General features: G+C 41.1%; 1 protein-coding gene across 3 annotated transcripts in view; it reads left to right on the top strand.

The window, feature by feature from the left end:
• The window catches only part of esr1 (estrogen receptor 1), a 204,294-nt gene that overhangs the window by 25,442 nt on the left and 151,530 nt on the right, over positions 1-27,322 (top strand). Inside the window, exon 3 of one of the 3 annotated variants that reach the window (XM_072265622.1) lies at positions 4,687-4,692. The exons of the other annotated variants lie outside the window; for them this stretch is intronic. Within the exon in view, the coding sequence (XP_072121723.1) occupies positions 4,687-4,692 (6 nt within the window). The remainder of the gene's footprint in view (positions 1-4,686; positions 4,693-27,322) is intronic. 3 annotated transcript variants of the gene reach the window in all.

Below are 27,322 nucleotides of genomic sequence, written 5' to 3'. Positions count from 1 at the left end.
TTGTTCTGTTATCCCTGTCTGGTGGCCGATAAATATTCAATGCCCCTTCTATATAAATTCTTTGGCAGTCACTATATTCCAGTTGCAAGGTCAAAGCAATATTACCATCTTTGTGACAAATGTTCACCCCCAAGACTTATCCAGGACATCCAGGCTGAAATAAATGTTTTAATTTATTTAAGAATAAGAATAAAATGAATGAGAGAAATTATCTAAGAGTTTTGGAACACAGTTATAAACTGGAATTGATTCATAGAATTATACAGCATAGAAACAGGCCTTACGGCCTAGTGTGTCCGTGCCAACCAAGACGCCTATCTTTGCTAATCTCATTTGCTTGCATTTGGCCTATATCCGTCTAAACCTTTCCTATCCATGTATCTGTCGAAATGATCTTTAAACATTATAATTGTAACCACCTCTACCACTTCCTCTAGCAGCTCATTCAATATACCCACTACCCTCTGTATAAAAAAAACTTAGCCTTCAGATCCCCTTTAAGTTTCTTCATTCTCAGCATAAACCTACGCCATCTAGTTTTAAGCTACACTGCCCTGGGATGAAAGTTGTGAATGTTTACTCTATCCATGTTCCTCTTAATTTTATACCTCCATAAGGTCACCCCTTAGCCTCATTCACTCCAGGGAAAACTATCCCAACTCTCTCCTCCTAACTCAAGTCCTCCACTCCATGTCTTTATTGAACAAGACTTTCTCTGATAGTCATATTCTCCGGTATTTAGCATCATAACTCCAGTCACCTTAGTTACACATCATTATTCCTTTTAATGCTTCAATTATTGATTCCTGATATACTCATAATATATAGCTGATTGTTGATGGTGTCCATACACAGGGAAGAAGTATATGTAATTTGGTTAGCCACAAGTAGATAATTCATCTTGGAATATATGCTGAAACAAAAATGTATCATCCATTTCTTAAATACTCCATTCAAAGTCCAGTTGTATTTGATCAAATGGAATTGAGGATCAATCATTGAGTATGTGCTGCTGTCAATATAATACCACTGCATTTATATTAGAAAGATTGTAATTATTTGTAAACTCAAGGCCGGTGCTACAATTTATTTCAGATCCAGAAACAAAAAGGCTCAATATCTCAAGATGGCTCATTTATATTTGGAATGGTATAGACAGAACAGGAAAAATTGAGAAAGCATATACTTACAGAAAAGATCTATTCCCTGCATTTTGCTAGAGAGGCATGACCTCACTTTTGTACTTCTGCATGAAAGTTTTAGTGTTACGTTTTTTTTTCATTTTCCCAGAAGTTGGTGGACTTGGGAACTGATGGCGACGCAGCAAAGGCAACAGGACCTTGTGGTGAACAATGGGTCAAAACATGAGATTAGAGGTTTGAGAAACAGCAAAAGAAAGTCTGAGATAAGGGTTGGAAGTAGATCAATATCAAATCTGATTTGGGAAGAGAAATATAGTGAAAGTAGAACTAAATGAAAAATGAGAGGAATAAACACCGAATAGAAAGCACTTTAAATTTGAAACTGTAAAAATCTGTTGCAGCAACTTTAGATTTGAAATTCTACATGCATAGTTGTTACCAAAAAAGGAGATTGATTGGTAGTCATCTACAATTAAAGAAAAATCAATCCTATTGAGTACAGGTCTTGATTATTTTGTGATGATTTTAAAGACCACTCACTGAACAAAAATCCAAGAACATCATGCACATTACTGGGAAGTTGGAGGTCGGACATCATTTTTAGCCAAACTAATACAAGACCTAATTAATCATAAGCTGACAGCAATCCCACAATGCCAAGCCACGTGAGGATAAACAGTTCATGGGAATCTCTTACTCACTTCAATCATTTTGCAGCATAAATCTGTGCCAATACTTAAAATAATTTTGTATCTAGCATCAACCCGACCAATTATAAGCACCAGAGCCAGCTGCAGCATGAAGCCACAGAGAGTAGCTTGTATTTAAAGAGATAACACACCAAAACAAAAAGGAATTCAGCTTTTTCCTCTCATTTATCCTTCAATTATTTACACTTGTTGATTCCTTGTAATTGTTTTTTTGTTTTGTTCATGTAACTATATAACCATAAAACCATATAACATATAACAATTACAGCATGGAAACAGGCCATCTCGGCCCTTCTAGTCCTTGCCGAACTCTTACTCTCACCTAGTCCCGCCAACCTGCGCTCAGCCCATAACCCTCCATTCCTTTCCTGTCTATATAGCTAAAAAATTTAACTTTAAATTACAACATTGAACCTGCCTCAACCACTTCTGCTGGAAGCTCGTTCCACACAGCTACCACTCTCTGAGTAAAGAAGTTTCCCCTCATGTTACCCCTAAGCTTTTTCCCTTTAACTCTCAACTCATGTCCTCTTGTTTGAATCTCCCCCACTCTCAATGGAAAAAGCCTATCCACTTCAACTCTATCTATCCCCCTCATAATTTTAAATACCTCTATCAAGTCCCCCCTCAACCTTCTACGCGCCAAAGAATAAAGATCCAACTTGTTCAACCTTTCTCTGTAACTTAGGAGATGAAACCCAGGTAACATTCTAGTAAATTTTCTCTGTACTCTCTCTATTTTGTTGACATCTTTCCTATAATTCAGTGACCAGAACTGTACACAATACTCCAAATTTGGCCTTACCAATGCCTTGTACAATTTCAACATTACATCCCAACTCCTATACTCAATGCTCTGATTTATAAAGGCTAGCATATCAAAAGCTATCTTCACCACTCTATCCACCAGAGATTCCACCTCCAGGGAACTATGCACCATTATTCCTAGATCCCTCTGTTCTACTGCATTCTTCCATTGCCCTACCATGCCCTACCATTTACCATGTATGTCCTATTTTGATTAGTCCTACCAAAATGTAACACCTCACATTTATCAGCATTAAACTCCATCTGCCATCTTTCAGCCCACTCTTCTAACTGGCCTTAATCTCTCTGCAAGCTTTGAAAACCTACTTTATTGTCCACAACTCTACCTATCTTAGTATCATCTGCATACTTACTAATCCAATTTACCACCCCATCATCCAGATCATTAATATATATGACAAACAACATTGGACCCAGTATTGGACCCAGTCATTGGACCCTGAGGCACACCACTAGTCACCGGCCTCCAATCTGACAAACAGTTATCCACCAGTACTCTCTGGTGTCTCCCATCCAGCCACTGCTGAATCCATTTTACTACTTCAGTATTAATACCTAATGATTGAACCTTCCTAACTAACCTTCCGTGTGGAACCTTGTCAAAGGCCTTACTGAAGTCCATATAGACAACATCCACCGCTTTACCCTCGTCAACTTTCCTCGTAACCCCTTCAAAAAATTCAATAAGATTTGTCAAACATGACCTTCCACGCACAAATCCATGTTGACTATTCCCAATCAGACCCTGTCTATCCAGATAATTACATATACCATCTCTAAGAATACTTTCCATCAATTTACCCACCACTGACGTCAAATTCACAGGTCGATAATTCCTAGGTTTACTCTTAGAGCCCTTTTTAAAGAATGGAACAACATGAGCAATACGCCAATCCTCCGGCACCATCCCTGTTTCTAATGACATTTGAAATATTTCTGTTAGAGCCCCTGCTATTTCCACACTAACTTTGCTCAAGGTCCTAGGGAATATCCTGTCAGGACCCGGAGACTTATCCACTTTTATATTCCTTAAAAGCGCCAGTACTTCCTCTTCTTTAAGTGTCATAGTTTCCATAACTACCCTACATGTTCCCCTTACCTTACACAATTCAATAATCTTCTCCTTAGTGAATATAGAAGAAAAGAAATCGTTCAAAATCTCCCCCATCTCTTTTGGCTCCGCACATAGCCGTCCACTCTGATTCTCTAAGGGACCAATTTTATCCCTCACTATCCTTTTGCTATTAATATAACTGTAGAAACCCTTTGGATTTATTTTCACTCTACTTGCCAAAGCAACAACATATCTTCTTTTAGCTTTTCTAATTTCTTTCTTAAGATTCTTTTTACATTCTTTATATTCCTCGAGCACCTCATTTACTCCAAGCTGCCTATATTTATTGTAGATCTCTCTCTTTTTCCAAACTAAGTTTCCAATATCCCTTGAAAACCATGGCTCTCTCAAACTTTTAACCTTTCCTTTCAACCTAACAGGAATATGAAGATTCTGTACCCTCAAAATTTCACCTTTAAATTACCTCCATGTCTCTATTACATCCTTCCCATAAAACAAATTGTCCCAATCCACTCCTTCTAAATCCTTTCACATCTCAGGAGCAGGGAGGTACTACTGCAGTTGTACAAGGCTTTGGTGAGACAACACCTGGAGTATTGTGTGCAGTTTTGGTCCCCTGATCTGCATAGAGGGAGTACAAAGAAGGTTCACCAGACTGATTCCTGGGATGGCAGGACTTTCATATGATGAAAGACTGGATCGACTAGGCTTATACTCGTTGGAATTTAGAAAATTGAGGGGGGATCTTATTGAAACGTATAAAATCCTAAAGGGATTGGACAGGCTAGATGCAGGAAGATTGTTCCCGATGTTGGGGAAGTCCAGAATGAGGGGCCACAGTTTGAGGATAAAGGGGAAGCCTTTTAGGACCGAGATTAGGAAAAACTTCTTCACACAGAGAGTGGTGAATCTGTGGAATTCTCTGCCACAGGAAACAGTTGAGGCCAGTTCATTGGCTATATTTAAGAGGGAGTTAGATATGGCCCTTGTGGCTAAAGGGATCAGGGGGTATGAAGGGAAGGCAGGTACAGGGTTCTGAGTTGGATGATCAGTCATGATCATACTGAATGGCGGTGCAGGCTCGAAGGGCCCAATGGCCTACTCCTGCACCAATTTTCTATGTTTCTACGTTTCTATCTCCTCGAAGTTAGCCTTTCTCCAATCAAAAAACTCAACCCTGGGTCCAGCCCTATCCTTCTCCATAATTATATTGAAACTAATGGCATTGTGATCACTGGACCTGAAGTGCTCCCCAACACATACCTCCGTCACCTGACCTATCTCATTCCCTAACAGGAGATCCAACACTGCCTCTTCTGTAGTTGGTACCCCTATGTATTGCTGCAAAAATCTATCTTGCACACATTTTACAAACTCCAAACCATCCAGCCCTTTTACAGAATGGGTTGCCCAGTCTATGTGTGGAAAATTAAAATCTCCCACAATCACAACATTGTGCTTACTACAAATATCTGCTATCTCCTTACAAATTTGCTCCTCCAATTTTCCCTCCCCATTAGGTGGTCTATAATACACCCCTATAAGCATTACTACACCTTTCCCATTCCTCAATTCCACCCAAATAGCTTCCCTAGACAAGTCCTCTAATCTATCCTGCCAAAGCACTGCTGTAATATTTTCTCTGACAAGCAATGCAACACCTCCCCCTCTTGCCCCTCCGATTCTATCACACCTGAAGCAACAAAATCCAGGAATATTTAGTTGCCAATCACACCCTTCCTGCAACCATGTTTCACTAATGGCTACAACATCATACTTCCAGGTATCAATCCATGCTCTAAGCTCATCCACCTTTCTTACAATGCTCCTAGCATTAAAGTAGATGCATTTAAGAAACTCTCCACCTCTTACTTTCTGTTTATCCCTGATGGTGCATTTCTAGATCTAAAGAAAGCTTTTCTTTAGCTTTACTCTTCTGCAGCCTCTGACTGTTTTGAAGGGGCTGGGAGAAGGTTCTTGTCTTCTGGCAACGATGAAGATACAACACAGAGCTGCAGCAATTCTCATGCTGGTCTCACAGCTCAAGTGGCTCAGCTAGGATCCTGATTTCTGCTGTTGTCTGTGTGAAGGTCACACGTTCACACTGGTGGTCATGTGGGTTTCTCCACATGCAATGCCTTCCCCATCCAGGGCATGCTTGTTACTGGTTCTCATGAGTTACCACTAGAGAAGGTGAAAGGTAGTGAATTCAGGGTGGGATTTTGAGCGAAAGTGAAGATCAGTGGAAGAATGGGATTTATCTGGAAACCAGAATAAATTAGAGGCATACCTTTTGTGTCATGAGAATAATGAGAAATGCCCGTACATGCACAAGCACAATCCTATCTTCATGTAAGAGTGGTCAATTTATATGATGTGTCAATATCCTCATAAACTAATAAATGATGCCAATATTACTGCTAATCATGATAGAGCTATAATCAACTAATCCATATATGAATTAGTAATTTATAGCTATCTATCTATATGTCGATTTTAGATAGATGGCTGACCATCTTCAGGTAGCATATTCTGGAACTAAAGGGTATCCAGGTGCATATACAGTTCTGTGCAAAAGTCTTAGGCACATGCAAAAAATTCTGTAAAGTGAAGATGTTTTCAAAAATAATGAAATGGAAAGTTTCTAAATATCAAAAAATTACTATAAGGAGTAGTAAACAGTAAAAAACTAAATCAAATCAATATTTGGTGTGACCACTCTTTGCCTTTAAAACTGCATCAATTCTCTTAGGTACACTGTTGTGCAGTTTTATAAGAAAATTGGCTGGTAGGTTGTTCCAGGCATCTTGGAGAACTTGCCACAGTCCCTCTGCACACTTCGGCTGTCTTGCTTGCTTCTGCCTCTCCAGGTAATCCCAGACAGCCTCGTTGATGTTGAGATTAGGGCTCTGTGGAGGCCATACCATCTGAAACCATATAAAAAAAATCTGAAGTGCCTAAGACTTTTGCACAGTACTGTATGAATATGACAACTTATCTTAAAAGAACTAGTGACCTGTTGGAGGAGATCCTCTCAGTGACTAACCCAACTTATTAATTCTGATGTTCTGCATATCCTGAAGGAGGGTAGAGCAAAAGCATTCTGAATGATTTCAGTGGTTGTGTCTAAGGCTATTCAGGGCAAGAGAAAAAGTTAAAAGAACAATACATTGATCCGGAAACACCTGAGAGGCAGAGGATGAAGACTCTGAAGTTCAGGACGAAGTTCAGGCTGAAGTTACCTTTAAAACTTCTGTGTCAGGAAAATATCCTGAAGTTTGCCAAGAAGACTAATTGCTCTGTATCCCTTCCCCACGTAGTGTATTACCTTTTTACCAACAGCATTGAAGCAAAGAAATTGTACGAGAATGAAAAAGTTAGAGTTCAAGCTGAATGTGTTGAGACCAAAAGATGGCATTTGCTTTCAATGTAAATACTTAACCTATGAACAGTGTTTGATTTAGCTATCAGCAGTGTTAACCCTATTTTACTAGTATAGTTAGTTCTGAAAATTTCAGCCTTTATTCAACTGCACAAGTGTAATAGTAGCATTCAGGCCAAAAAGGAATAAGAGAAAGATGATATAATATGACAGAACCATGTACTGTTTTATAACTTTGTACGTATATATCTATTTTGAGTTGCGCAGACCTTCGGTTCTGAGATCTGAACTGATCCTAGGTAGCCTGAGTTTACAGACTGTTGGGTTGACCTGACTTTGTGAGATGGCAAGTAGTGAGTTGCTGCCCTCCTCACCTTTTGTCACCTGCTTTGTGGTGTTACACTGGGTGAGAGTCCATCAGCAGGGTGCCTGATCAAACTAGGAATCAGTACAGCTTTTCCATGGATGGCTAGTGCACACAACTACTTATTTTAACTACATTGAAGCTGCTATATAAATGCAAGTTATTACATGCTCAGTCTTTTCTTTTTGACAGTCATGTAGAAATTGAACCTTCTTAGTTCCTCAGCTACAACAGGGAATCAATAATTTAATGCTATTAGGAGTTAATGATCAGTATGGTTAATTTAATTAGGGTCATACTAAGTGCTGGAAATTTGAATGAAGTTGACAAAAGCCTAATTAAATATAATTATCGATATCAGACTCTGGGTAGATTTAAGATACTGTTGTCTGTTTTGTCTTGGAGGTTCTCTCCCATGTCAAACCAATCAGAAAGCTTTTTCTAAGGCATGCTGTGTTAAGTTTGTTAATGAAGCATATCAGGAAACAGTATTTCACCATTCACTGTGTCAAACAGGGACCCAAGTCTCGAAATACATTGGAGTATCTTATGTTATTGCCATGGAAACAATATGAGATATCTCGTGATTAGACTGCATGGACTACCAAAGAGTTAATAATACAAGGGATCTTGTTTTCTCAAACTGGGATGAAATGCTTTCCATAAAATATTGGAGTTTAAGATGATAGATTTATAGGTAATGCAATAAAAAACTTTTCCTTAAATGAACAAACTAAAATGCTGAATTCCCCAACAGGGATGTGTTTGAAGTAAATTGATATTATCAACTGACTAATGGTTTCTGCTTGTTTTAACAGATTTGCATTTCCTAAGGATGCAAGTTCTTTATAGTTATACACTGCACCTGTGGTACTGTCGCTTAAGGTAAAGATTGGTAAAAATTTTTGTGCCTTCATGGATAATGTTTGGAAAATTGGAAATCAAAGAGGAGCAATCTAGATCGATATGGCTGAATTATGCATTCAATTGAGCAACTCATAGTCATGACTTGACCTGAATCAGGACTTTCCACGAGTCTTCTGTGAATTTGGTTGTGGCCATAATGGGAGGGGCAATAGGGGCCACATTTTTCCACAACAGATTGTTAAGGTCTGGAAGGCACCACCTGGAAGGATGGTGGAATTTGATTGTGTTAAAACTTTTAATAAGTGAACAGATGTGCGACCTAAATTTCAGGGTCCAGGGAAGAAGTTGGGCACGGGAGTAAATTGTACAACTTGTTCAAGGAGCCTCATTTGGACGAAGGGCTTCCACCTGTGTAATACAACTGTGTGACTCCTATGTTTTACGTCACCATAACACTTTTTAAATGTACAGGGTTTATTTGTTTTTTGAATTAAAGAAAGAGTTACAAAAAGATCTCTGCTTTTTAAAACCTTTGTTCAATTTTCATGCGGTGTAGCTGTAAATATTAATGCCTCTTCCTCCAAAGTCTTTCAAAGTCTATTCTGTATTTGTGTTAATGACTTAAATGGAAAGACTGAGTTCTAGGCTGCTGTGAAGAGGGTGCACAGAGAATGCAAAACCATATAGACACTGTAACATGTGGAGGTGAAGAGGGAGTAAAGTGCTTATCATGGTGTTGGCACCAAGAAATCAGACAATATTGGTGCACAGAGCAGTTTTAGTCAGCTGGTTCATGAATCATAGTGAGCAAGCACACAGGTAAAAGTCAGTGCCATGTGGAGTCAGTGCCATGTGGACTCACTGGATTAATGTATGGAATGAAGTGGCTGAATTGCAGGAGGAGGTTCAGCAAAACTGGAAGAATGAGTGGTGATCCTATTGACGTGAACAAGATTTTGTGAGAGATGGATGGAGTAGATATAGGAAGTTGTTTCCTTTGATTGGAGAATCCAGAACTTGGGGCTGTGGTCTTAGGGCAAAGGGAGACCCTGGGTTTACAAAAGGAACTAAAATAATAGTTTTGATAGGTTAAGGGTGATGTTAATATGGTAATCTTTCGGACAATCAATAACTACAGATATACAGTATCTGATCCCAGCAATATGTGGATGGTATGTGCTGTGTAAGGTAGAGAGAGTATAAAACAATATATAAAACAATCTCATTGTAAAGTTTTTGTTTGACAAAAATCCAGGACTGGTGCAAAGAGCTAAGATTTGGATCAGGGTATTTTTGTTAGGAAACATACATGAAGAGTGAAAGCAGGCCCAAATCTAATGCCAGTGAACCCACCAGTGCTCGCCCGGAAGTGCAAACTTCATATAGACCTAGCCTTATCCAGATTGATGGATGTAAGCTTGCTATCCAAAGCTGTAGCAATCCAAAACAGAGTGTTCCTGCAAAGCAGCAGAGCCTACACAAAGTAGTGCTGTCATGTGTGTGGGCCAGAACATGGTCCACCTTCACATCAACTGGGAACAACTGTCAAACCTGCCCAGGACTCTGTTCAGCAGATGTTTCAAATCAACAAAACAATTTAAACAAAATAATCTCAAAAACCATAATTTCCATGGAATACTTCTAAATGAAAAGAAATATTATCCAGCATCTAAATTTTTTTTTAAATTAACATTTCTTATACTACACCTTTCTAAAGAGCAGCAAGCTTGTACTCTGCTAGTGACTTCGTGTCAGAATCTAATGTGGTGTGCACTGACACTTTATTGTCACTCCAACAAGTTTTGATATTTACTTCAGACAGGTTGATGTGATGGTGGGCAAACTATTTCTATACGTTGATGCAAATTAGTTAAAAAGCTATAAAGGTGGTCAATAAGAAAGATAATGTCGATAAGGGATCTGCATAATGTCAAAGGATAATTGTTTAGAAGGAAAAGGAGAGAGGAGCTGGAAAGGAGCAGACACTCCTTACTGAAACAGAAGAATTAAACCCAGTACACCTACTTAGGTTTCTTTGGGGTGCCTCTTGGTGAGAACCAAACTTGGCTTTCCAATGAGAGGAATACACTGTTCTGTGATTAATGAGTAACACTCCCACACCGGTGGGATTTCAATCCCCCCCAGTGCAGTTATCAGCAATATCCTGATGGTCACCAGAAGGAGAGAAAGCCTGTTAAGGCTGCAATATTGAAGAACTTTAAGTGAAGCCATCCTCCAGAGAATCAGGTGTAGAAGATGGGTATATTAGGTCTTGTTGGAGCAATGACAGCTTTATCTCCAAGCTGATCGCCAAACTTCGCCAGCTTGGTATCAGCTCATCCCTCTGCAACTGGACCTTGGACTTTCTGACTATCAGACCCCAATCAGTTAAGTTAGACAACCTCTCCTCCTCCACTCTCACTCTGAACACCGACGTGCCTCAAGGCTGTGTGCTGAGCCCTCTTCTGTACTCCCTTTTCACCTATGACTGCGTTCCTGTACATGGTTCTAACTCCATAATTAAGTTTGCAGACGACACCATGGTGGTTGGCCTGATCAGAGGGTATGACAAATTGGCCTACAGTGATGAGGTCCAGCACCTGGCCGTGTGGTGTGCCGACAGCAACCTGGCCCTTAACACCCAGAAGACTAAGGAGATAACTGTGGACTTCAGGCATGCTAGGAGCCACACTCACATCCCCATCTACATCAATGAGGCTGTAGTGGAGTGTGTATCAAGATTCAAATTCCTTGGTGTCCACATTTCCGAGGATCTCACCTGGTCCCTGAACTCCTCCATCCTGATCAAAAAGGCGCAACAGCGCCTTTATTTCCTGTGGAGTATCCTCTGTCCCAGGATACTGACGGACTTTTACCACTGTACCATTGAGAGCATACTCACCAACTGCATCTCAGTGTGGTATGGCAATCGTCCCGTATCGGACCGCAAAGCACTCCAGCGTGTGGTGAAAACTGCCCAGTGAATTATCGGCACCCAATTGCCCACCATTGAGAACATTTACCATAAACGCTGCCTGGGCAGGGTGAAAAGCATTATCAAGGATGCATCTCACCCTAACCATGGACTTTTTACTTTCCTCTCATCTGGTAGGTGCTACAGGAACCTCTGCTCCCACACCAGCAGGCACAGGAAGAGCTTCTTCCCTGAGGCTGTGACCCTGCTGAACCTCACATCACAGCACTAAGCAGTATTGCATCCATATTGTACTGTCTCAGTACTTTTATATTTGTGTGCTGTAGCACTTACTTTTTATTCACAGTTATTTTGTAAATAACACTATTCTTTGTATGTCTGGTCAGATGCTAACTGCATTTCATTGGCTTTCTATCTGTACTCGGCACAATAACGATAAAGTTGAATCTAATCTAATCTAATCTAATCTAAAATCCACTCATGAGATGAAGATGTGCAGTAACTGTATAGTACGTGAAGTCAGGATGGTAAACTGACATGAAGAAGGTTGTGTTATATACGGCCCAGACAGACAAGAGGAAACACATTGTTTATCACAGTTTTCATTACTGAGGACGGTGAATAAGAAACAGATGTTGCACAGAATCATCAAAGGAAGATGTTAAATAGTTTGATATAATACCATTGCATTAGGAGAATGACATTCAGAATTAAAAAATATTCCTGGAGTTCCTTGGGAATTTTTACTTTAACTTTGCTGAAACTGGAGTAAGCAGTTAAAAATGAGTGTTGTCTTTTATTTTTCTGAAGGTGCCTATGATTTATAATGGGTACTGTTATCTCACAAACACTAAATGCGCAAGATAACTTTATCAATCAGTTCAGCTTCCCCTTGCACTCAGTCGGTATTAGACAAAATGAATGCATGTCGCAGTCTTATAACTTTGCCAAATAAGGTTACAATGCCTGATTTGCAAAATCCTTGAATATCTCCACAAAAGGGCAATAGGCTGATTTGATAATACCTTTACAATTTCCAAGTCAACATCTGATGTACCACATCTGATATAAAAGCATTCTTGGAGAGCCAATAATATCTGGAGGAATATCACTATCCAGTTGATTGGATATGATTGGTAATCCACTAATATCAGTTTGATTTTGCCTGAGTATTAATATTAATGTCTGACAGATTGCATCTGATGTAAGAGTCTGGAATTTGTAGAGAGAGGTGAAACAAAGTTCCCCATAAGACCCAGATACTCCAGCTGCATGGACTTCCCGTTGTCCAGCATCGGAGACCATTGGGTGTTAGTTCAAAAGGATCCTGGCAGCCAGTAACAATGAAATTATTAAGCTGATTGAGCAGCCAACTACACTGAGGAATTCTCACAAATCTCAAAGAAAAAGCATAAGTTTACCATGTAATATAATCGATTTATCTGGTTCAAAACAAATTATGAAATCCATACAATGATTTATATGTGGCAGTCAGCTCCCGATAAAGGCAGGAGCCTAGACCTTATGTTCTCCAGCCCCAGTGGCAGACAACAGGAGCACTGAAGACTCCCTTAGATGACCACAGCGCTTTCAGCATTCCTCTTTCCTCTCAGTTGTTGCAACTGTGTTTTATGTTACTCTGTTCAATGTTCAAAAGTCCAAAGTAAATTTATTATCAAAGTACATACACATCATAATATACTATCCCGAGATTCATTTTCTTTAGGCATTCGCAATAGAACAAAGAAATACGATAGAATCAATGAAAAATTACACACAAAGCGCAGGAGGAACTCAGCAGGTTAGGCAGCAGCCGTGGAAATGAATGAATAGCTGATGTTTCAGGCCGAGCCCTTTATCAGGAATGGAAAGGAAAGGGGAAGAAGCCCGAATACGTAGGTGGAGGAGGGGGAGGAGTACACTAGAAGGTGAGAGGTGAAGCCAGGTGGACAGGAGAGAGGGGATGAAGTAAGAAGCGTAAAGGGCTAGAGAAGGAGGAGTCTGGTAGGAGAGGAGCGTCCACCATGGGAGAAAGGGAGAGAGAAGGGCACCAGGGGAAGGTGATGGGCAGGTGAGGAGAAGAGAAGAAGTGAAGAGGTAAGAGGGGAGCCAGAGAGTGGAATTGAAGAAGAGTGAAGGGGAGGGGGAAAAATTGCTGGGTTAGAGAAATTGACATTCATGGCATCAGGTTGGCAGCTACCCAGACAGAATATGAGCCGTTGCTCCTCCAATCTGAGAGTGGCCTCACCCTGGCAGCGGAGGAGGCCACAGACCAACAAGTTGGAATCGGAGTGGGGATTGGAACTGAAATGGTTGACCTGTGGTGCTCGACAAATTGGTCTCCCTAAACTACGCGAGTCTCACCAACATAGAGGAGGCCACATCAGGACCACCCGATACAGTAGATGACCCCAAACAGATTTGCAGGAGGAGTGTTGTCTCATCTGGATGGACCTTTGGAGCCCTGAACTGAGGTGAATGGACAGGTGTAGCGCTTCTTCCACTTGCAGGGATAAGCATCGAGGGAAGTTAGTGGGGAGGGATGAATGGGCAAGGGAATCACGGAGGGAGCGATCCCTGTGGAAAGCGGAGGGTGGTGGGAGGGGAGATAAAGATGAGTTTGCTGGCAGGATCCTGTTGAAAATGGCGGAAATGATGTTGGTTAATTGTTCATTGTAAAACTTCTTATAACTGGACTAGGATTAAATCAGGAGATTGTTGGCTGGTAGGGCCTATTCTGCACTGTATACCAGTAAATAAATAAATGTGCTGAATGTAGAGGCTCATGAAGTGTTAGGTGGTGGGAAGATAGGGTGGGGGCAGACGTAAAACCATCAACCCTGACAAGCAACTAATCAGGAAAAGAAGACAAACTGTGTAAATACAAGAGAAAGAATAATATTAATTAATTAATTCATTCATTCATTAATACTGAGAACATGAGCGGTAGAGTCCTTGAAAGTGAGTCCATAGGTTGAGTTCAGTGATCAGTTCCGTGTGGTGAGTGAAGTTGATGGCCGAAGGACAATAACTGGTTTTGGACCTAGTGGTGTGCATGCTAAGGATACTGTACCTTCTCTGAGAAGAGAACATGGACTGGATGGTGGGGGTCCTTGATGATGGATGTAGTTTCCCTGTCCCTGTGGAGGTGGGTGGTGAAAAGTCTAAGGACAGCTGGGGGCGCGAGGTTAGTGAGTGATTTATTATGCAGATCCTTTCAACAGGGAGCAGGATCCTTTCAACAGGGATGAGACTTAGACTACAATTACCAAAGTAGTCATGAAGTAGGAATAAAATTAATTCAACTCTCCTGTTAACTGCCTGGCTTCTGGATTTAGAGGGCATGTGCTACGAGGAGAGGCTGGACACACTAGTGTCGATTCCTCAGACGTGGCAGATGCTGAGGGGGGACGTGATAGAAGTTTATAACATTTTGCGAGGCAGAGAATCCTTTCCCTAGGGTCTAATACCAGAGGGCACATATTTGAAGTGAGAGGGATAATGCTCAAAGGAAATGTGTGGGGGTTTAGTTATGCAGAGAGGTGGGTGCCTGGAATGCACTGCCAAGGGAGGCAGATATTTAGAGTGGCTCTTCGATAGGCACATGAATATGCAGAGAACCATGGGGATGTGGGCCACGTGCAGTCATAAAAAGATTTTGGTGCCATTAACTTAGTTGACTCAGTATAAGATCACGGGCCAGAGGGCCTGTGGCTGTGCTGTACAGTTCGATGTTGTCTAAAAACAAATTTCTTCCAAGAGTATCACAAATCAATTGTATGTTAAAATATTTATCTAAAGGCACTACACTCCATACACTTAAAATTTATTAGAGTCAGATTGGCTAGCAACGATGATGGCTTAATGCACCATTTAAAACCAAAATTCCAGCTCATGCTACAGGTTGTAAAACTGGGGCAATACTTTGCTTCTGGGAGTTTGATCAGACTGTGACTGATTGGTTTTATGCCAGCGATGTCTGATTGGTGGTGGCAGATTTATTATAATAATAATAATAGCAATGTGTGTAACGATCTAATCACACTACTGATACTGAGGTCATGGATGAAGTAAGCATTGTGCACTTTGAGTTACAAACGCCTGACTTTACTGTGCTCCCATAATATTAAATTCCAAAGTACTACATTAGTTTTTATGAAACGCAAACAAACTTTCTCTTGCTCTCTCTCCAGTTTTAATCACCCTTCTTTCATGCCAGTCTTGTGTATTTTAATATCATTCAATAGTATACCTTTAAGGCAAGATTATCATTGCAAGTATCTTTTGTTATGTTTGGACTTGACTTACAGACAAAATCAACTTAAGGACACCAGTAAAACAGGAGCCTGTCCATTGTCGAGGATAGCCCATACATGCAAAGGATGTTGTAATTTTGGTACAGAGGTTAGGTTAAGATTTCCGGAGACGGGGGATTCTCATTGTGGTAATGAACAGTTGATGGTCAAGTCAGGACACACAACGCCTCAGTCTAATTCTGACGTGCATTTTGATTCACCCAGCCAAGGAATGTTTTTCCAATTGCAATAGTGACACAATAGGCCAAAAGGGCCCATCTGTACCGCAGATGTTCCGATTCTAAGTCAAAGCATGTTATTATTCAGAAATAAATCACAGATACTGCAATACAAGCTGATTGGCGGTGCCAAAAAAGCAGACAATTGCCCGCGCGAAATCTGAAGTCGGAAAGGACTGGGGGCATGTTAACTAGCTGTGGTGTCGATATTCTGTTGCCGCATGGGCCCGGGAGATGAATATTTGGCTGTTACTTTGGTCTTGCTTCAGGCTCGGGGTCTTCGAACCTAAGCCGGGGGTCTTGAGTCGAACAGCTCTGTATCTGAGATGTCGGAGCTGACCTGAGACCAACGAGTTAGTGCAAAGCCTTCCGATTCCCTTCCAGAGGGTGAGTTCAACTTTAAACTTAAATTGTAAAGCACGACTGTGTGTGTGTGTATGTGTGTGTGTGTGTGTGTGTGTGTGTGTGTGTGTGTGTGTGTTTGTAGTGGGAGTTGGTTTGTGAAGAGAACTCACTACCTCAAATGAAAGATACCTGAGGCAACCAGCTGAATGCAGTCTAAGCCACACGTTTAAACTAGAGCTTTATGGTACTGTCAAACGGTTAGTGCTGTTTACCAGCTACGGGACACTGGGGGACAGATAAATAGGTAATATGCAAGAGGTACAGTATGTATGAAACTCAATTGGATTCCTAATATAGTGTTTTGTATACATATTCAATTACAGATGGGTACATCTGACTCTGTTTTATTTCTTCATAGTATATCAATGTGTGACCTTGCATCCTTGCTGGGCTCAGTCAAGTAATACAGAGCTGATTGATCGCTGATAAAACATCCTTAGACAGCCACCATACAGGTGATTGATATTGCACCCGAGAACTTATATACAGAACACACAACTTTGCTATGTACTTTGCATTATTTATATCTCTATTTGTTGAGTTACCTTATTACTGACACAATAGTATCAATGTTTGACATTGATCTTAATTGATGGTGATACCAGTTTAGTTTATAACTCATACCTGAAGGCTCAGGACATACGTCATGGTAGAAATGCTCTGCAGATTGCAAATCCTTAGAGACAAAAAAGCTATTACTGGATGAAACTAAAACTAAGGATGTTGTTTTAACGATAGCAAGATGTTAGCTCGTGTTTTACATCTGAACTTGGGAGGAAAGTGTGCTTCTTTTCATCTGTTGCATGACATGGTAGTATAAAGACTGGACTCATTATATTCATTTAGCTCTATGTTATACCAAATATCTCTGTATGAAGTTGTCACAGCTTTTGAATCATTAACCAATATCCTGTTGTATCTAATTCTAATATGACACCAATGTTTGATTAATGACATGATAACAATGCATTATTATACAAAATAAAGTTGGGATTATTTAATCAAATAAATCCAAGAAATCCATGAAGTAGAGGTCAAATTAGCAATGCAATGCATCCGAAGGTGGGAGGTGATCTTTTGCAGACATCAGCACTCGACCATCACTGCTCATCATGTACTCTGAATTGGAACTTTCGGATGACATAAAAATGGTGAGGTTGTTATAGATCTAATAGATGAGAACTGCTCCAGTGAATTAGTAACAAGTCATGCACTGGCGATCACACATCACATCAAAACCCATTGCTGCAACACAGTCAGGGAACTATCAGTGCATCAGATTGAATGACAACCATTTTTTTTTAGTAGGCTTTTTCCGCTGAGGCAAGGGGAGAAAAAAACCAGAGGACATGGGTTAAGGGTGAGGGGGGAAAAGTTTAAAGGGAACATTAGGGGGGGCTTCTTCACACAGAGAGTGGTGGGAGTATGGAATGAGCTGCCAGACGAAGTGGTAAATGCGGGTTCTTTTTTAACATTTAAGAATAAATTGGACAGATACATGGATGGGAGGTGTATGGAGGGATATGGTCCATGTGCAGGTCAGTGGGACTAGGCAGAAAATGGTTCGGCACAGCTAAGAAGGGCCAAAAGACCTGTTTCTGTGCTGTAGTTTCTATGGTTCTATGGTTCTAACAATATCAGGGGTCAAATTGATAATCTGGCATGCAATTGGCAGACCACCACTGTAATGAGATCTTTGGGCCTGTGTTGGGCGTCAGAGAGCACTGGGCTCTGAGGTTTTTAGAACACCTGAATTGGTTAATCGTTGTTTAACGAGAGTTGATAATCATTTAGAGTTCCTTGTGTTTTCCTCAAGCAACTTGCTCTTTGTAACCTGGTCTCCTGGTACTTTCTGTTTAAGCTTGATAAGTTTATTTTAGTCGCATTGGGGATTCCGTGTAACTTGTATTATTTAAGTGGACACTTGATTAGCACTAATCATGGGGTCATAGTTTTAAGAATGTTACTTCTTGCGGTGTTGCTTGGCTGAGCCACAGGAGTTCTTTTGGAATTATTATGAATAAACTCTCATCGCCGTCTCTACATCGGAGTGTGTCTTCCCTCTGTACTTGGTTTCCAATATTGCCAGCGCACTTTGTGACAACCACAAACACAAGTATGAAGCAGCACATTTCAATTGAGAAAATGTAGCTCAGTTGGGGAATGCAATCAGAGGAAATTACATGTATGGATCTGTAGAAGCAGCACCACTGGCTAATAGTGGCACATAAAGGCGAGCTGCAACCCAGGATTCATGTCTGGAGAAATAGAAACAAGTAGATTATGGAGTTACAAACTATCAACACAAGAAAGTCTGCAGATGCTGGAAGTGGAAATCAACACACACAAAATGCCGTGTGGCCTCATCTTGGCTCAAGAGGAGGCATGGATCGACACGCAGGAATGGGAATGGGAATGGAAACTGGAATTAAAATGTTTGGCCACTGAGAAGTCCCACTTGTGGCGGGTGGTGCGGAGGTCTTTAACGAAGCGGTCCCTCAATTTACGTCGGGTCTCACCAGGGTAGGGGAAGCCATACTGGGAGCACTGGGCACAATAGACGACCCCAGCAGATGCGCAGGTAAGGTGTTGCCTCAGCTGGACGGACTGTCTGGGGCCCTGAATGGAAGTGAGGGGTGAGCTGTAGGGACAGGTGTGGCACGTAGGCCCCTTGCAGGGATAAGTGCGGGGACGGATGAGTGAACGAGGAACTGATATCTACAGAAAGTGGGGTGGGGTGGAGGTAAAGATATGTTTAGTGGTAGGATCCCTTTGGAGATAGCAGAAGTAGTGGAGGATAATGTGTTGGATACGGAAACTGATTATGGTGTTGGCTTGGTCAGGCCATGAGACAGTACAGCAGCTGTGGCTTGTAAATTCTTTCAGAATATGAAGGAATTGAAAGAAGTTTGATAAAGTACTACCAATAATGGGTCTGATCTGAGAAAAGCAGCGAGCTATCTTCGAATAGTCATCATTTAATTGGCCAGTGGGTGGATCAGGTGATTATTTGAGAGAGTTCTCTGGAACTTGAAAGTGAGATGAGATGAGTTTTTAATGCCTGCTGTCAGTAAGTAATGTTGTTCTCTTGTGCTGAAGTGAAATGCTGCTGAGTGCCTTTCAGAATAAGCACTTTTGAATTGGTGGGTTCTAACTCGTTGGAGGGAAGAACCAAATTCAGAGCTAGGATTTAATAAGAAAGCCATGAAAGGATTGAAGGGAGAACTGAGGGGAAACTTGCTTCAGGAAAACAATACAGAACTAACTCACGTATATTTTAAAGGTGCGTGAGTGAGTAAGAAGTAGAAAGGTGGGGTTGGATGAAGTGGAGTGTGATGGATTTGCTGGCTCAAGTGAGGTTGTTTACGTGCTGTAAGAAGCAGGAAAGTGCTGTCTCCTGCCTGGAGTCATCAGATCAGGAAAGTAAACATTGATGGTGCATTGATTGTGCTGTAGTGATGGTGTTTGATTTCCAGTGCATAGTTCAGTACTAATTTATTGATTTGAATCCAAGATGATTGCATTTATTAGTTAATGGACATTGCTGATTTTAATAAATAGATAGATAGATAGACATACTTTATTAATCCTGAGGGAAATTGGATTTCGTTACAGCTGCACCAACCAAGAATAGAGCATAAATATAGCAATACAAAAAACACAAACAATCAAACAACAAAATGCAAACTATGCCAGCTGGAAATATGTCCAGGACCAGTCTATTGCCTCAGGGTTTCTGACCCTCCACGGGAGGAGCTGCAAAGTTCGATGGCCACAGGCAGGAACAACCTCCCATGACGCCCAGTGTTGCATCTCGGTGGACTATGGCCGGAGTCCAACAGCAAAAATTTCAATATCCAGGCTACAAACACGTTCCATGATTGTAATATGACCAGGATTGCACCATCTGTTGTTTACCAGAACAGCAAGCTCCCCTCCTTTACGCTTACCGCTCTCAGTGCACTTCCAGTCAGCCCAAACGGTCTGGAAGCCCTTCATGGAAATGTTTTGGTCGGGTATGTCCTTGTGCAGTCACGTTTCAGTAAAACACATAACACTGCACTCCTGAAATGTTCTCTGACTCCTGGCTAGCGCTGTCAACTCATCCATTTTATTACCCAGCGATCTCACATTGCCCATAATGAGCGGGGACGACACGGCTTATAACTCCTCTTCTCCATAAGTCTCTGTTGTCTCGACCCGGTCCTCTTTCCTCACCTTTTTGATCCCCCTCTGCATCCTCTGTGTGTTTTCCTCCAGATTTCAGCCGGGGTGTCCGCCATTCTGTTCGCTAAACCGGCCGGCATAAGCACAATCAGCTGGTCCCTGGAATAAACAATGCGACCATACTGCTGCCCCGCTAGTAAGACATGTCCGAATGTAACTATTTCCAGTGCTAAAAACCCAAATAAAACTCTCCACCAGCATGTTAGAGAGGGTGCAGCTTCAACGACTGTAAATAACAAACTGGTTCAGTTTGATTACTATGTATAGATGGCAGTTTTTGACATTACTGATATGATGGCTCCCATAGATGACAATGCATCTGGCCACCAATGTAAAGCTACCACTAACTGGCTGCATCCACTAACTGTTTATACACAAATGCATGGGCAGTTACTAAATAAATGGAACCAATGTTTTCTTTTTGCATCTGATTGCTGCTATAGTTATGACACTGTTGGGCCAAATCCAACTGAGATTTATGAAGTCTTGCATGACTCATTGCTGTTGATTTTTGAAATCATGGGACCATTTGAGAAAACAGCAGCATATGTTCATAAGAGGAACACACACGTGGACAGTCCCAAGGCCAGCTGTGACAGGAAGGAGGGTGGGAATAGGGCCAGCAAACCCATCCCGTAAAAACCTGGTGCTACAGAAATGCCGATAGAAGCTCTGGAGACCCCTGGAAAGGAAGGATCTTTGCCTGGAAGACACGAGATGGGCTACAGCTGGGGTTGACTTGAGAGTGGGGCCCAAGACAGAGGGCTCTGGCGAGCTGCTGCCAGCGGCCTATGCCCCAGTAGGGGTGCTGGGCTTTAGAGGAAGACGCATAATGCTGGAGAAACTCAGAAGATTATGGAGAGAAATAAACTGTCGGTGTCTCAGGCCGAGATACTTCATTAAGTACTGATGAAGGGTCTCGGCCCGAAACATCAACTGTTTATTACCCTCCAGACTTGCTGAGTTCCTTCAGCTTTTTATGTGTGTTGCTCTGGATTTCCAGCATCTGCAGAACATCTTGTGTTAGCATTAATAAGGGGAAATGGTATCTTGGGAGACTGCAAGAGGAAAGATCGGAGCTGGGGAGCAAAGACAAATGCTTCACTGATTGGAGAGAAGTGAACACTGTGGATCTCATGTTGTGACATTGTCTACTTGATGCAAATTACCTGAACTATTTTGGACTTGCATCTACAGCAATACTGTGAAGAGTGAGCAGGATGGTAGCAGACTTCAAGACAACACTGACAGACAGGTGAAATGGATTAAAAGAAAGGTGTCAATAAATGTAGAGGGAATACTTAGAGAAGAATAAAATGGCACTATGAGGCAGTGTCGGTGTTAGGGCAGGTTAAAAAGGATTAATGAAGAGTGAAAAGCAGAGCTCTGTTCATGAATGCAAAACTGCAAAGCATGTTAAAATGCAACAAATCCTTAGAATCCCCCTCAGCTGGAGTCGAGTAAGATTTCAACTACACCACTTGCGGAGCGGCCTTGGAGAGGATACAGAGGAGATTTACCAAGGTTTATGCCTAGGATGAGGGAACTCACTGGTATAAATAGGGTGGCACAGTGGTGTAGCATTTTCAGTTTAACACTAGTGCAGTGTCAGCAACAGCGTTCAATTCTCGCTGCTGTCTGTAAGGAGTTTTCCGCGTGACTGCGTGGGTTTCCCGTGTGTGCGCCAGTTTACCCCACATTCCAAAGACATGGGGTTTAGTAGGTTAGTTGGTCACATGGGCGTAATTGGGTGACACGGACTCGTTGGGTTGGATGGGCCTGTTATTGTGTTGCATTGCTACATAAAAAACTAAAAATAAAAATAAAGAAAGGAGCAAGAGAAGCTGGGATATTCTTCCTGCAGCAGAGAAGGTTGGAGGTGACTTCATGGAGAATTATGAGGGATTTGACAGAAACAATGGAGAAAAGCTGTTTCTGCAATAAATCTGGTTAGTAACTGGAGTTCATAGGTTAAGAGATTGTGATCAGTAAGGGGAGGCAGCAATGCCTCTGCCACAAGGATTCTCAAACGATGCCCCACAAGGCTACGTCCTCTACTCCCTGCACACTCACCAGAATCTGCCCTAACTCCATCTGCAAGTGTGCAGATGATACCACTGTAGTAGCCCATATCTTAAGTACCGATGAGTCGGCATACAGGAGGGAGACAGAGAACCTAGTGACATCAGCATTTCTCTCAATGTCTGCAAAACAAAAGAGCTGGTCATTGGCCACAGGAAGGGGGTTGTGCACATGTTCCTGTTTATATGCTGAGACTGAGAGCTTCAAGTGAACACCATCAATTTGTATAGTGGAGAGCATTCTGACAGGCTGCATCACTGTCTGGTATGGAAGGGCTACTGCACAGGACCGAAAGAAGCTGCAGAAGGTTGTAAATCTAGTCAGCTCCATCTTGGGCACTAGCCTACAAAGTACCCAGGACATCTTCAGGGAGCGGTGTCTCAGAAAGGCAGCGTCCATTATTAAGGACCTCCAGCACACAGGGCATGCCCTTTTCTCACTGTTACCATCAGGTAGGAGATACAGAAGCCTGAAGGCACACACTCAGTGATTCAGGAACAGCTTCTTCCCCTCTGGCTTCTGATTCCTAAATGGACTTTGAAGCTTTGGATGCTACTTCACATTTTTTAATATACAGTATTTCTGTTTTTGCACATTTTAAAATATCTATTCAATATACGTAATTGACTTACTTGTTTATTTATTATTATGTTTTATTTTATTTATTATTATTATTATTATTTTTGTTTCTCTCTCTGCTAGATTATGTATTGCATTGAGCTGCTGCTGCTAAGTTAGCAAATTTCACATCACATGCCGGTGATAATAAACCTGATTCCGATTCCTGGTCCAGGCACATTGATGCTATGGCCAAGAAAGCATTTCTGTTTGCTCAGGAAGCTGAAGAAATTTGCCATGTCCCCTCTTACCCTCACCATTTTTTTTACTGGTATATGATTCAGAGAATCCTATCCAGGTGCATCACGGCTTGGTATGGCAACTGCTTTGTCCAAGACCAGAGGAAATTCTAGAGAATTGTGGACACAACTCAGCACGTCCTGGGATCCGGCCTCCCCGTGCTGTCTTCACTTTCCTCTGCCTCAGTAAAGCAGTCACCATAATCAAAGGTCCCATCCCCATAGCTTGACATTCTTCTTCCTACCAAACCTGCCTCTTTGAGCAGAAGATACATAGCACCAGGTTCAAGGACAGCTCTACCCTGCTGTTGTAAGACCATTAAATGATTCCCTAGTACAATAAGATGGATTCCTGACCTCACAATCTACTTTGTTATGACCTTGCACCTTATTGTCTACCTACACTACACCGTAACCATAAGATTTGATTCTCCATTTTCTTATTGATTTACCTTGCACCTCTTCAATGCATTGTGTTATGAATCACTCTCCATGAACAGTATGCAAGACAAGTTTTTTGGTACATGTGAAAATAATAAACCAATTTAAATAATTACCCCAAAGCAACAGAGAAACTGTAGTTAGCTCTTGCAGCAGGTCATCATGTAACAATGATTAAACCTGCTCAAAAGATCCTGGTTAAGGGATACATTTTGGTTGGGTCACCAGTGACTACCATTGGGCTCCCTGTTAAAGTGGTTGCAGTGGACATCAATAATAAAGTGCAGATATTTGCCCAGACTACGCTTGCAGCATCTCCAAAATGGTGGCATCTGTCCTCAGAGGAAGAGGGTAGAAAGGGCAGGAGGATACCAACATCTCTAAGTCTCATAGTCTCATGTTACTCTGACTTCGAAATGTATCACAGTCTCTTCACCACCCCTGGGTTTAAATCCGGGAGCTCTTTGTCCAGGAGTAACATAGGAGCACCTTCTGAAAAACTGCAGTGGTTCAGGAAGGCACCTTGCTGGCACCCTTGGAAGGGTGATAGGCTTGCTGTCCTTGCTGATGATACCTAGATCCCCTACATGAATAGTTAAGAAAAGGTCATGCATTGATATCAGTCGGGCATGGACCATTATTGTCAGTCCATCAGAGATCAGAAGTGATGATATCTGTGGCATTGCTGATGTAATGTTGTATCTCATTCCTAATGCTGATGCTGATTTTAACAACATAAGTACATGAAATTCTTCTTTAATTTCTGATCATGGTAAACTAATACACATTACCTTGCTCTACTGATGTAATGATACCAAAAGCTACCTACATCTGATTTCAAATGTAATTGGAATATGATTACTTGCATCTGGTTGCTGACATCACTAACACACAAACATTTGATTTAATACCAATCTATGGCCAAAATAATTATTTGACTTTTGTCTAGCTTGTATTGATAAATAACTGGAATCATCACTGTTTGACACATTATTAAATTAACTAGATCATTGATTGTTTGACTGCTGATACTAAAGCAGAGCTAATTGGCTTATTGAGTGATGCTGGTTAGTTCTTGAACACTAATTCCTGATTCATTGCTGTTGTAAAGGTTGCAGATGTCTGACGTTGCATCTGATTACTAATGCAATGATATTTGATTGCTAATATAATTCAGCCATACAACTTTGTATCTCTTTTAATAATGCCAATGCATGAGTTTTGATTTGTGATGGTGAAGTATAAATAGTTAACAGAATTTAGTTGTTGTTGCAGTGATCTAAATATTCAACACTTGCAATTTCCATTGGAATACTAAATTGTGTAAATTATGTGATTGATGATGTTTTAGTAGCATTGTTTGACTGATGTCAAGTTACTTATTTGATTAGTTCCATTTTGTGTGGCCTGAAATAGAGTCTGGTTGCTTTAAGTTAGAATATATGACATAATCATTCCATATGTAATTGGAAAATAATCCAACATGTTTTGCAATTATATAATCATTGATCCTTATATACTGTAGGTCCTATACGTATTGCCTAATTAGCAATCATTTAAAAATTAGAATTACGTTGAAGTAAATATTAATGGAGCCGTACTTGAATACAGAAGGAATTAATGACAAAAAGGAGAGATATGCATTTGATCTGATGCACTGAAGTTCAGAACTTGAACTAGAACCCTAAACTTATAATTAAGAATATACTGACTCAGGAAATTTAGATTGTTTTTGGAAAGGCATGACATGGCAAATATTTGAAGATAGTTGATTCTCAACAGATAAGAACACAGCATTTAAGTACATGAAAGGGAATTTCATTAAAAGGAAATATAAGACCCACAGAGGCAGAATTAAGAAAGTAAGAAAATGTTTGAGATTTTAAAAGAAAATTTTAGCAGAAGTACCGTAGCAATACAGAGGAAAGTCTGATAGTAGAAAGACGATAAATTGTTTTGTGGAATCCATTGTTTAAGGCTGCGATAACTGGGAACACAGAACAATACAGCACTGGAACAAACCCTTTAGTTGAACTCATCAAACCAGTAATTAAATGCCAATTAAACTAATCCCTTCTGACTATACAATGTCCATACATCTCCATTCTCTGCATATCGAAGAGCCTCTGAAACTCCTCCATAGAATTTGCCTCCACCACCACCCCAAGCAGCCAGCTGGTGGTATTGTGGCATCCGCACCAGTCTTTGAGGTGAGTGGTCCCTGATTTGAATCCCGCCAGCTCCTTTCACGTTTTCCATCTGTGCTGGGTTGTGCGTCGAGCTAGCAACTCGGCCTCATAAAAAAACAGACAAAAATACTAAAGAATCAGCAAGATTGCCACTCGATGCGCCACAAGGCGCGGAAAGGAACAACAACCACCTCTGAGAGCGCATTCCAGGTGTAAAAAAACACCTTATCCCACAAATGTCCTTTCACTTTAACACACGAACAAGAGAAAATCTGCAGGTGCTGGAAATCTGAGCAACGCGCACAAGATGCTGAAGGGTTTCAGCCCAAAACATCAACTGTACTTTTTTCCATAGATGCTGCCTGGCCTGCTGAGTTCCTCCAGCATTTTGTATGTGTTCTTCACGTTAACACATCTCATTTTAAATGCACTCTCTAGTACTAGACTTCTTCACAGGGGAAAACAGGTATCTACAGTATGCCTCTCATAGTCTCATAAACTTCTGTCAGGTCTTCTCTCTGTTTCTGCCACTCTAAGGAAAGCAAGCCAAGTCTGTCCAACCTAATCCAGGCAGCATTCTGGTAAACCTCTTTCGCATCCTTTTCAAAGCCTCCACATCCTTCCTATAATGGGATGACCATAACTGAATACATTATAATTTAATGTTTTCTCCTCCCATATCTGCAACTGATCGATATCCCACTGTATCCTTTGACACTTCTCTACTCTATCCATATACCAATCTTTGTATTATCTGTGAACTTACTAACCTACCCATGAATATTTTTATCCCTGTCAGTGGTCCAGTATAGATCCCTGCGGAACACTACCAATCATGGACATCCAGCTGGAATAAGTCCAATTAGCCACTACCTTGTGTCTTCTATGGGAAAGACAAATCTGCTTTGAAATGCCAAGTTGTTGTGGATCCAATGCATCTTAATCTCCAGGGTGTGCCTATCATAAGGGACCTTGTCAAATGCTCTGCTAAAATCCATATAGATAATTTCGCTGTCATCATCTTTGTCAAGTCCTCAGAAACTCAGTCATGTTAGTAAAGCATGACTTGCCCCATACAAAGCCATGCTGACTGTCCATAATTAGGCCATGCTTTTCCCAAATGCTCACAAATCCTATCCTTAAAGAATCCTCTCCAATTGCTACCCTACACTGATGTGAGATTCACTGATCTACAATATAGTTTCCAAAATAATCTCTATTTCCTTTCTTAAATAATGAAACAATATTAGCTACTCACCAGTCCTCCAGAATCTTGCCTGTGGT

The sequence above is a fragment of the Mobula birostris genome, chromosome 8, assembly GCF_030028105.1.
Source record: "Mobula birostris isolate sMobBir1 chromosome 8, sMobBir1.hap1, whole genome shotgun sequence".
In the NCBI taxonomy this organism is placed as follows: domain Eukaryota; kingdom Metazoa; phylum Chordata; class Chondrichthyes; order Myliobatiformes; family Myliobatidae; genus Mobula; species Mobula birostris.
Note: the sequence above shows the minus strand (reverse complement) of the source record. Positions and strands in the feature narration are given on the sequence as shown.